Source organism: Hyperoodon ampullatus (genome assembly GCF_949752795.1).
Source record: "Hyperoodon ampullatus genome assembly, chromosome: 5".
Classification (NCBI taxonomy): Eukaryota; Metazoa; Chordata; class Mammalia; order Artiodactyla; family Ziphiidae; genus Hyperoodon; species Hyperoodon ampullatus.
This window is the reverse complement of record NC_136918.1, coordinates 76,107,025-76,118,294: the sequence shown is the minus strand read 5'-3', so window position 1 is coordinate 76,118,294 and position 11,270 is coordinate 76,107,025. Positions and strand designations below refer to the sequence as shown.

The window sequence follows — 11,270 nt, the reverse complement described above, 5'->3', positions numbered from 1 at the left end:
TGGGCCCAGGCCCATGGTGGGGGAGTTGCAGAGCTGGACATGGAAATGGGAGGTGACCATACTTAGTGGGAACGAAAAAGAGAGTTCAGTTACGTGTGATTTTTAATTTTGTGTTTTCTGTTTGAAGGTTTCCATTCTCTACTAGTCCTTCCCCTGGGATGGATCATGGCGTAAAACCTGAGTCATCGTTAGCATTTAAATGTAATTGAAGCCCGCGCAGCTTGGGAAAAAATTCTCAAGGTATATACTATCTTTTTCAGGCTTTTTCATTTTAAACAGGAGTGAAGTTTTCACAAACACGACCGTTTAAACAGTCTGTTAGAAAGAGGAGAGAAGAAATAAATACCACAGGTGCTACGTGGGTCAGTATTTTCTCAGTGTCCTGATGGTCTGCTGCTGCAGACCCTGCGTGCAGAGCTGGATGGGCCCATCTTGTGTCAACACAGTCGTGGCTCGGGAATCTGGGCAGGGCTCAGCGGGGGCTGGGTGTGGGTGTTCAGGGTCCGAATCCCCCATCTCCACGTGATCCCTCCAGCAGCGTGGTCAGACGTCTCACACGCAGCTCGGGGCTTCCAAGCACTAGGCCCGGGGCCAGCACGGCATTCTGTCCACCGAGCTCTGCGGGCAGAGCCAGGTGGGCCCCGCGTCTCTGTGCGGGAGAGCCCGAGGCACCCGCCACCCTGTCCTGTCAGCACTGCTGCTCACTTCCTCTTTCCCCGCTATATCTTGTACAAATCCTCATCCTCAGCAGTTGACAGATGCACAGATTTGGTTTGCTAGCTGTGTTTTTCTACTGAACATTAGCTCCGTAAGTGTTACACTTTTCTTCAGAGATCACCTTGAATCCTCTCAGCGCACTTTAGGAAAAGCCTTCGGTTTTTGTAGGTGGAGAATTGTTGCGATTCACTGTGTCTGGGTTTCCTCCGTGCGGGTGGTGCCCCTTCTGGTGCACTCTCGTGGCTGGTGGGTGCCGGTCCTGGGCCTGGACCGCGGCCCTGGCTGACGCCTGGCGTGGTTTGGTTGCATTTCCCTGTTAGGTATGGACGAGGAGGATGACCCGAGTGGTGAGGACGCGCCCAAGGCCATCAAGCCCACCAGCAAAGTGTTCAGAAAGACGTGGAGGTTCCGGAGGACCACCATCGGCAAGCGCGAGGGCGCCAGGGATGCGGCGGTGGATGCCCTGGAGCCGCTGCCCGGGCAGCAGCAGAGCCCGTCGCTGCGTCGCAGCGGAAGGCAGCCGAAGCGTACGGAGCGGGTGGAGGAGTTCCTGACCACGGTTCGGCGCCGGGGCCGGAGGGGCACCTCCGTGTCCCTAGAGGCCTCAGTGGAGCCGGCATCCTGTCCAGTGACAGAAGCGGAGAGCGCCTCCGAGGGGAGCATGGAGAGCACCTCGGACGGGAATAGCGGTCCCAGGTCTGGCTGCACGGGTGCTAAGGAACGAACGGCCTCCTCGGCAAAGGCCAGAGGGCGTGGCGACGAGATTGACACCTCCAATAGCCACAGTGACGGTTTGACTTTGAAAGAACTCCAGAATGGCCTGCGGAGAAAGCGCGAGCAGGAGCCCACCGACAGGCCCCCAAAGGGCATCCAGAACCGCCTGAGGAAGAAGCATCGGGAGGAGTACCCGGTGGAGACCGTGGATGCTGAGGCAGGCGATGCGATGGAGGGTTCGCGGCCCGTCCCGCAGGAGCTGGAGGCTGACCTGGGGGCTGCGTCCCAGGCGGCGAAACTGGACAGAGAGAGCCAGCTGGAAGGGAGGGCGGCCCCAGGGGGGAATGCAGAGGAACCGGGAGACGCAGTCCGACACAAGCCCGCATGTGAAGTGTACGACCCCAATGCCCTGTACTGCCTGTGCCGCCAGCCTCACAACAACAGGTGGGTCGTGGGGGGATGAAGTGGCTGCCCAGGCTTCCGGGAGTCAGTCCGAGGTGTGGAAAGTGCCAGAGAGGGTTTTCCATTCGTCTTAGTTTAGAGAGTCCCAGGGTGGCCTGAATGAGGGACTTGTTCTCTTGGGAAAGATGAGCAAGTCATTGTCAAAAAACAAAAACAAATACGGCATGGGTGGGCACTGCCAAGAGCCACACCCTCCACCAAGGTGGGGGCTGGCGTGGGACATTGGCTGCCTCGGTCCCAGCAGCCACGGACAGGGCGGCCTGGACCAGAGAGGATCTGCTGTCCCAGAGAGCTCGCTGGGTGACGCTGCTCCAGAGCGGCTGCGAGTGGGCTATGGTGTGGACATTGGGGCAGCTCAGGGAGGGGGCGGGTAAAGGCATGGCTGCCCTCTTGTGGACAAGAACTGTGGTGTCCAGGGCAGGGTGCTCCCCTGAAAGAAAAGATGAAGCCAATTTGATTGAATGTTAGTAAAATTGAGAGGGGCACGTGGATGCTCTTTATTCTGTTCTGCCCACGTGTCTGTAATATTTTTGTTTTTTTCATAATAGAATGTTGAAATTTGATTTGTGTTTAAAATTGAGTTGGTCTCTCACTTTCCATTCGTAATACTAATAATAATCTCCATTCCTTATTTTATCATTCCAGGTTTATGATTCGCTGTGACCGATGTGAAGAATGGTTTCATGGCGACTGTGTGGGCATTTCTGAGGCTCGAGGGAGGCTCTTGGAAAGGAACGGGCAGGATTACATCTGCCCAAACTGCACCATCCTGCAAGTGCAGGACGAGCCCAGCTCTGAGACCACAGGCACGCAGGACTCGAGGTCGAGACCTGCAGATGCCGACGGCATGGACTGTACAAGTCTAGGAATCGTGGAGCAGAAATCGAATGAAGACCAAGGAATTAAGGTTAGAATTGAGAAAGCTGCAAACCCAAGTTGCAAGAAAAAACTCAAGGTATTCCAGCCCGTAAGTACCTGTCTCCCAAGGTCAGCGGTAGAGGTGACTGTGGAGCCCTCAGCTGCCGTTGGCAGAAACATCAAGACAGAAGCGTTTGTTTCCTGAGATAAGTTAGCTTTTCCCAGGAGGGGCATTGGGTGCGGGGCTGGGCTCTGCGAGCTCCCAGGTCCATGCACCTGCTTAAGGCTGGCACGCCTGTCTATTCTTTCTCTATGTTTGTTCATCATATCTATCTCCTATGCTGTTATTACTGACTTAACATTTTCCATAAGTGGACTCACTTTTGTAAGTCTTCCCTTAAGTTTTCTCATGAATGGATCCGGAGTTTGAAGTACATATGTGAACAAACAAAATTATTTTTGAGTCACGGGGGCACGTGTGCACCTATATTACCCGTCAGCGCCTTGAGAGAACCAGTGGTCTAGTCCCTGCCTCGCAGCAAGATGCCAAGGCCAGCGGTGGTGACCGCACAGGTCCCCAGGCTGACAAGACAGCTGCGGCTGGCACGCCCTCTGTTATGGTGTTCTCCCACTCACCAGTGCTTGTGCAGCTGTGTTTTCTCCTTTCCCAAGTCTGTTCACTCGTGTCTCCTGCCCAAGGGCCGTGATGCTTTGTCATGGATTCCGTGCATCTTGAGAGCTGTCTGAGGCTCTCATGATCGTCCTACTCAGAGCATGTTTTCACCCCAGGCCTTCCTTGAATTGGGGGCCCATGCCGCCCCCACAGCCCGTGCTCTAGCCAGTGTTGGGCATGCAGACGACCTTGCGGTGGCCGTGTCCTAGCTTCCCGCCGTCTCCCCCTTGCACTGAGGTAGCCTCGAGGGCTGGACCGTTTAAATTTTACCTGTCACGGGCGTATGAGGAGGCATCGAGTGGAAGTATGATGATAACTGGTAAGGAAGAGAATGAATGGAAATGGAAGTCAGTAGGAAACGTCCTGTGATTGCTGATGTGTTTGAGACTACCCAGAAACTTAAGTATTTCTCTGAGCAAAACTTGGATTCTGTGGAGGAAAAACAATTAAGTGCATAATTTGAGATTTAAGATTTTGCTCCAGTACATTGGAGGGGTATGTTCATGTATGTTATTAGTCTCGACCATCAGAACATGCTCTAGTGATGATGGACAGCTGTGTTCAGCCCTTGTAGTGAACCAGGTTCCTACTGCACGGCAGGCAACCACAGACTTGTTCAGCAGCTTAAACAACACACATTTATTAGCTCCGAAATCCAGGCCTGGCTTAGCTGGGCCCCGTCTGCTCTGGGTTTTACAAGACTGCCCTCCAGGTGTCTGTGGGGCCTGAGGTATCAGAGGCTCGGCTGGGGAAAGATCCACTTCCAAAAGCTCTGACTTGGTTTAGCATGAAAAATATATCCCGGGCAATTTTTGTGGCCTGATAATAGCAAAAAGTGATCTGTTGTTTCTGAGAGCCACGTTTAACTGGGTGTCCTGGGTGTCGTCTCCCAAGCTTGCCCGCCGAGCCTAGGCATGGGCGCCCTCTCAGCAGAGGCAGCAGTGGAATCCTCTATCTTCTGGAGGCTCAGTTCCTCTTTGAAGGGTTTTCAGTTGATGAAGTTGGACCCTTTGGACTAACTCAGAATCCTCTCACTTGGGATCTTAATGCGTTGGTAAAATCCCTGCCCATTTGCCCGATAAGGGAACCTACTTGTGGTGTGAAACCCCATTGTGTTCAGAAGTGCGCAGCGTGAGCGCCGGGTCCGCTTAGGGTTCCGCCCTTCTTGCGTTGCTGAAGGGCAGGTAAGAAGCCGAGGGCCTTCCTCAGGGGAGGTAGATGTGTGTGTTTTGAATAAACAAAGGTACATGTTTATTCACAGTTTTTCATACATGATTAAAAGCAGTCATCTCGGTACCATAAATAGTTCTGTTACAAAGTGCCGTACCCACCTGGTGGGTGAGTACACTGAAGCCACGTCTGATCCTGCAGGTCCTAGAGGCGCCTGGTGCCGCCAGATGCATTGGCCCCGGGTGCTCGAGCGTGGCGCAGCCCGACTCTGTCTACTGCAGCAGCGAGTGTATCCGGAAACACGCCGCGGCCACCATGCGCTTCCTGAGCGCAGGGAAAGAGCAGAAACCAAAACCTAAAAAGAAACCCAAGACAAGGCCGGAAAAAATCATTCTTCAGAAATGGAGCGTTCAGGTAAGTTGACTGAAACCAACCATTTGTGTAGTTCAACCCATGAGCGTCTGGAGGTTACAGGCTCGGTGGGTTGATTTGGAGAGTGTAGGGCACACAGGCCCGGACGGGGTGCAGGCACCTTCACACTGCCCTCCGTCTTGCCCACCAGTGTTCTTGTCGAAATGACAAATAGGCACGTGTTCTCATGTTTTCCTTCTCCGCCTCCTGCCGAGGGATTAACTGATAGAAACGTGGGAACCGGCTGCTGCGTGGAATAGCTGTCCACCCACACGCCAGCCCCGCTGGGAGGAGAGTGGTCCCTGCTGGAGTCTGTGCGGGGAGTTGACACACAGTCAGCGGGGTGGCCAGTGGGTTCTGGGGGCACCGCACTGAGTGCCCGGTAGGGTACAGGGATGTCGTTTGTACGCCTGTCCTTTCTCCACGTGCTGTTGTGTCTGCAGCTCCTGCCTGTCAGTGCTGCTTGGGCGCGTTCTCAAACGGGGCCCCGGTCTGCCGTGCTCTCCGCCTTGCTTCACTGCCTCACTCCACGGCCCCTCGGTTATCCTGGCGGCCTAGCGCGTCATCAGGATGCTAGGTTGACGGGTTGTTGTGTCAGGGACCTTGTCATCGTTCGGATGTTGATGCGGGCCTGCTGGATGTGGGGGAGTAGCCAAGCCCTCTGCTGAGCAGATGCAGTGTATTGGGCTTAGGATGGTCCAGGAGCTGATTGAGTCGTGACCCTCACTGCAGAGTGAAATGCGCAAAGGTTAATTTCTGACCTCGTTCATGATTGGGGCTTTACTGATTATCCAGGCAGGCATTAAAATCTCTTCTGTGCACAAGAGACCGGCTCCAGACAAGAAGGAGAACACAGCGAGGAAGGTGGCGGTGGTGCCTCCAAGGAGTGAGGTCCTCGCTAAGGAGCCGCCCTGTGAGAGCAGCACGCCGTCGTGGGCCAGCGACCACAAGTACAATGCAGTAAAGCCAGAAAAGACTGCCGCCCCCTGGCCGCCAGTGTTGTATAAATGTATGTATCAGCCGGGGGGGAGCTCTGGACCCTTCCCGGTCTTTCTGGACGGCCGTGCACTCGGGCCTGTCCAGAGCTAGGAGTTCTAGCCGTGTTTTCTGCTGCACCTGCAGAGATCAAAGCCCTTGCCCAAGTCCAGGAGGCCTCCTGAGCCCCGCGTGCCCGTCCTTAGTCTGTCGGGACTTCCTGTCCGTGTTTCCAAAAAGCTGTACCAGCCCCGTGGCTGAATGTCTCACCTCCGACGACTGATGTCTTTAATTGCTTTTCTTTATTATCAGGCTCTGGTAAGTATGTGTAGTATCTTCAGCAGAATCTGACAAGGGGGCGCGCTGCCCGGCACTCAGGGTCCGCCGTCATCCAGGTGTTCACCACTGCGCCGTCACCGCCGTGGGCTCTCCACGCGGGGGCCTTTCCACACAGTCTGCTCCCAGCACACGTGACCCTCACTTCTTTGTATATTGTGGGAACCTATTACTATTAGCACAGTAGTGTTGTAGCTGATTTTCAACTGAAGCATGATTTGCAGGAGTTATATTATTCTTGACCCAACCGGAATTTTTTTAATGTCCAATTCACATACTACACACAACATAAACACACATGCCAGTCTTGAAGGCTGTTTACCCTGCTTCCCGTGCTTGAAAGTAAGTGAGCACAATGTCTGTCCACTCTGAGCAGCACCCAGGCCAGGAGTCTTGGCGTGCACTGCTGGGTCATGCCACCCAGGCTTCAAGTTCAGACAGACCTTTGCAATCCCAGATGAGATCATGCAACTTGAATCTTTTCTCCTTCTTCTTTTTCTCAGCTCATTCTCCAAAATTAAATTTTAGAAATTTAAATTGCTCTGGGGCACATCTTATTCTTATTTTTCTATGATTAAGGTCATTTTGTGTTTTTATTTATGCTCTCTTTTATACTCTTGCAACTTTTTTTAAAAGCACAAGAGGTTAAATGGCCCTAAATTCCAGGATTATAGCCACGTGCTGCTTCCTCCTCTCAGCGGGCTGTTTAGGCCATTGGCCTGAGGGAAGGCCTCGTGGATGTAGTGTGGTTAGAAGACTGCATAACTAGATGCATTTTGAGAATGTAAATGACCCAAGACCTAAGAAATGGAGTTGCAAGTAAACTGCCAAGCAATACTGTGTGTGTATATGTCTCTATACATATTTGTTTGTGTATTTATTTTTGGAGTGAGTGGTTAAATATAGAATTAACCAGTTGCTGTATTAAAATGAGTCTCAATACACCTCAGGTTGTTTGAACCAAGAACTTCATGCTAACAACGTGTCGCAAACATCCATCAAGTTGTAGCACCTCTACACCGTAGCGCCTCTACAGGGGCTACGAGTGGACCTAAATATAAGCATCGCCCAGCTGTGAATGGGTGGGGAGCCGTCATGTTGGAATCCTGTTCTCATTTGGTTATAGGCACGTGACAGAATGAAAGGGAAACCGAGGTGTAGCCACAAAACCCTGGGTGATTGAAGGCCTGGCTTAGCTGGGCCCCCTCTGCTCTGGGTCTTACAAGACTGCCCTCCAGGTGTCTGTGATTGATTTCAATTCAGTTGATTTCCCTCTCTGTGGACCAGAATCGGGAGACTGCCCCCAGGCTCGGAGTGTGGAGTCAGATGTAGGGCGCACAGTGAGAAAGGAAAGCTGGTGGGGGTTTGGGGGAGGGGTGGGTGCTTACTTATCCCCAGTTCTGACTTCCCGGTTTTTGAGGGAAGGTTGGGGTGGAGGGGCGGGGAGCCCGGCCTCAAGGAGGTGGTGGCTCTGCTCACAGGCCAGGTTTCTCTTCCCTCTGCCCCACCCCCCTCCTCTGCACATCACCTCCTCACTGACCACCTTCACAGCGCATTTTTTTAAATTAGTTTCTGCTTTATAACAACGCGAATCAGTTATACATATACGTCTGTTCCCATATCCCTTCCCTCTTGCGTCTCCCTCCCTCCCACCCTCCCTATCCCTCCCCTCTAGATGGTCACAGAGCACCGAGCTGATCTCCCTTTGCTATGTGGCTGCTTCCCAGTAGCTATCTACCTTACGTTTGGTAGTGTATATGTGTCCATGCCTCTCTCTCGCCTTGTCACAGCTTACCCTTCCCCCTCCCCATATCCTCAAGTCCATTCTCAAGTAGGTCTGTGTCTTTATTCCTGTTTTACCCCTAGGTTCTTCATGACGTTTTGTTTTCTTAAATTCCATATATATGTGTTAGCAGACGGTATTTGTCTTTCTCTTTCTGACTGACTTCAGTCTGTATGACAGACTCTAGGTCCATCCACCTCCTGACAAATAGCTCAATTTCGTTTCTTTTTATGGCCGAGTAGTATTCCATTGTATATATGTGCCGCATCTTCTTTATCCATTCATTGGATGATGGACACTTAGGTTGTTTCCATCTCCGGGCTATTGTAAATAGAGCTGCAATGAACATTTTGGTACGTGACTCCTTTTGAATTATGGTTTTCTCAGGGTATATGCCCAGTAGTGGGATTGCTGGGTCATCTGGTAGTTCTATTTGTAGTTTTTTAAGGAACCTCCATACTGTTCTCCATAGTGGCTCTACCAGTTCACATTCCCACCAGCAGTGCAAGAGTGTTCCCTTTTCTCCACACCCTCTCCAGCATTTATTGTTTCTAGGTTTTTTGATGATGGCCATTCTGACTGGTGTGAGATGATATCTCATTGTAGTTTTGATGTGCATGTCTCTAATGATTAATGATGTTGAGCGTTCTTTCATGTGTTTGTTGGCAGTCTGTATATCTGCTTTGGAGAAATGTCTATTTAGGTCTTCTGCCCATTTTTGGATTGGGTTGTTTGTTTGTTTTTTGCTCTTGAGCTGCATAAGCTGCTTATAAATTTCGGAGATGAATCTTTTGTCAGTTGCTTCATTTGCAAATATTTTCTCCCATTCTGAGGGTTGTCTTTTGGTCTTGTTTATGGTTTCCTTTGCTGTGCAAAAGCTTTGAAGTTTCATTAGGTCCCATTTGTTTATTTTTGTTTTTATTTCCATTTCTGTAGGAGGTGGGTCCAAAAGGATCTTGCTATGATTTATGTCTTAGAGTGTTCTGCCTATGTTTTCCTCTAAGAGTTTGATAGTTTCTGGCCTTACATTTCTGTCTTTAGGCCATTTTGAGCTTATTTTTGTGTATGGTGTTAGGGAGTGATCTAATGTCATACTTTTACATGGACCTGTCCAGTTTTCCCAGCACCACTTACTGAAGAGGCTGTCCTTTCTCCACTGTACATTCCTGCCTCCTTTATCAAAGATAAGGTGACCATATGTGCGTGGGTTTATCTCTGGGCTTTCTATCCTGTTCCATTGATGTATCTTTCTGTTTTTGTGCCAGTACCACACTGTCTTGATGACTGTAGCACATTTACGTCTCAGAAGTACGTGGATGGATAGCCATAGCTTGTAGCCTGCATAAGGGACATGCTGTTGAGCTAGTTGCTTCTGATCATTTTCTGTTGTCCCAGAAATGTCCTCTTCCCAAAAGATGATTGGCAGGAGTGTAAAAGGTCGAAGGTCAACACCCGACTTGAGCCTCGGTGAGTAGCAGCTGTGCCTCTGCCTCTTCCCCAAACCATTACTTGACAGTGGCAGTGGCTGTGGACCTTCCGCGGGTCCCCACACACAGGCACAATGGGAGGGGGCCCCCCGCACACACTCAGCAGAGCCCTGCACCCCCACCACGCCCCCAGCCGCCTCCCTGGCTGCAGAGCGTGATATGTTTCTGGGTGCAGGTGATGCCGGGACAGCTCTTCGGAGGGGGCGTTTTCCCTGTTGCCCTGGACTCGGGTCAGGTCTTGGGTGGATCCTTAGGTAGCCAGTGTGCGGCCCCTGGAGGTGCTCTGCCCCCACCCCACTTCTCCCAGGCCATTGGCACTGGCCTTGGGTTGTGGGTTCAGGGCGGCCTTTCATGAGCATCGTGGGCAAGACCTTGCTACACAGAGGCTCTGACCTGCTTCTCTCGTGAGACAGTCAGTAGATCTTAAGGTCCTCACAGTGATGGGATTAACACCCACTTGTTCTCTGATGAGTTTTTTAAATTGTTTTTCAGAGTTTCTGAAAACAAAAACAGTGTAACTTAGGGAAACAGTTGCCATTGTATTTCCCCCCAGGTCCCTGTGTCTCGTAGTCCTCCTCATGGTTTCTCTTCATTTCCTCTTCATCGCCTCTCGTTACTGTCCAGGCACAGGCACGAAGAGGGCTGAAGATGTTCTTCTAAAGTGGCCCTGGTTGGTTAGGGTTTGGAAGTGGAATTGTGTTAGGCATAGGTACATGTTCCCATGTTTGGGGCTTCCTAAATGGCTCCGAGATGACTTGAAACTCTGGGGACCTGAATAAATTTTGACTGGGAAATCAGATTTCTGCAGTTCCATGTAGGTTTGAGAATTGAAATGGGGACCCCTGGCAGAACCTGTGCACCCAGGTCCAGTGATGTGTTAGCATCCTGCCCTGACGTAAGCGTTGGCCCGTGGTCTCCGTGTGCCACATGTCCGGTTCCTGTGCTGTGGCGAAGTGGATCTGGGGGCGCGGGTTTCACAGGGATCGGTGGTGTGAGTTCCGGGAGCACGCTTCACAGGTAGTAAGAGAAGACAGGTCCCCATGGTGACATAGATGGGGGCTGCTGCCTGGACCAAGGGGTGTTTGGTAGGAATGGAACGGTGGGAGAGGCATGTTTTATCAGCTACACGAGCTGTTTTTCTCTGTCTCTTCCAGATCTGCAGTGGCAAAAAAATGTGGGTGGGGACAAAGCAGCCTTGTACATCTCACCAATTTCCTCCCCCCATTTGGAGAGAGAACCAAAACTTGTCCTGATAAGGATTTACCTTGACAGCGGTTTTTGTTTTTGTTTTTTTTTTTTTTTTGTGGCACGTGGGCCTCTCACTGTTGTGGCCTCTCCCATTGCGGAGCACAGGCTCCAGACACGCAGGCTCAGTGGCCATGGCTCACGGGCCCAGCCGCTCCGCGGCATGTGGGATCCTCCCGGACCGGGGCACGAACCCATGTCCCCTGCATCGGCAGGCGGACTCTCAACCACTGCGCCACCAGGGAAGCCTGACAGCTGTTTTTAATGTTATCCAAATACCTGGAAGTTTCTTGGTCATTGGCATTCTCTTGTATTTTTAAGTGTTTTACTTTTTACAGGTTTTTTTTTTTTTTTTTAATAGCCAACTGTTCAGAAAATTAGTGCAGGGAAGGTTTTGCATGTACATGTACTTTTTCTGACAGAGACCCTCAGATGTATC

General features: G+C 51.4%; 1 protein-coding gene across 1 annotated transcript in view; it reads left to right on the top strand.

Moving 5' to 3' along the window:
* Window positions 1-1,039: 1,039 nt before the first annotated feature.
* LOC307053241 (death-inducer obliterator 1-like) overlaps window positions 1,040-11,270 on the top strand; it is a gene marked incomplete at its 5' end in the record, with an annotated part of 29,569 nt that continues 19,338 nt past the window's right edge. Inside the window, 4 exon segments of the mRNA XM_079704596.1 lie at window positions 1,040-1,875; window positions 2,539-2,860; window positions 4,796-5,008; window positions 5,801-6,014. Of these exon segments, the coding sequence (XP_079560722.1) occupies window positions 1,040-1,875; window positions 2,539-2,860; window positions 4,796-5,008; window positions 5,801-6,014 (1,585 nt within the window).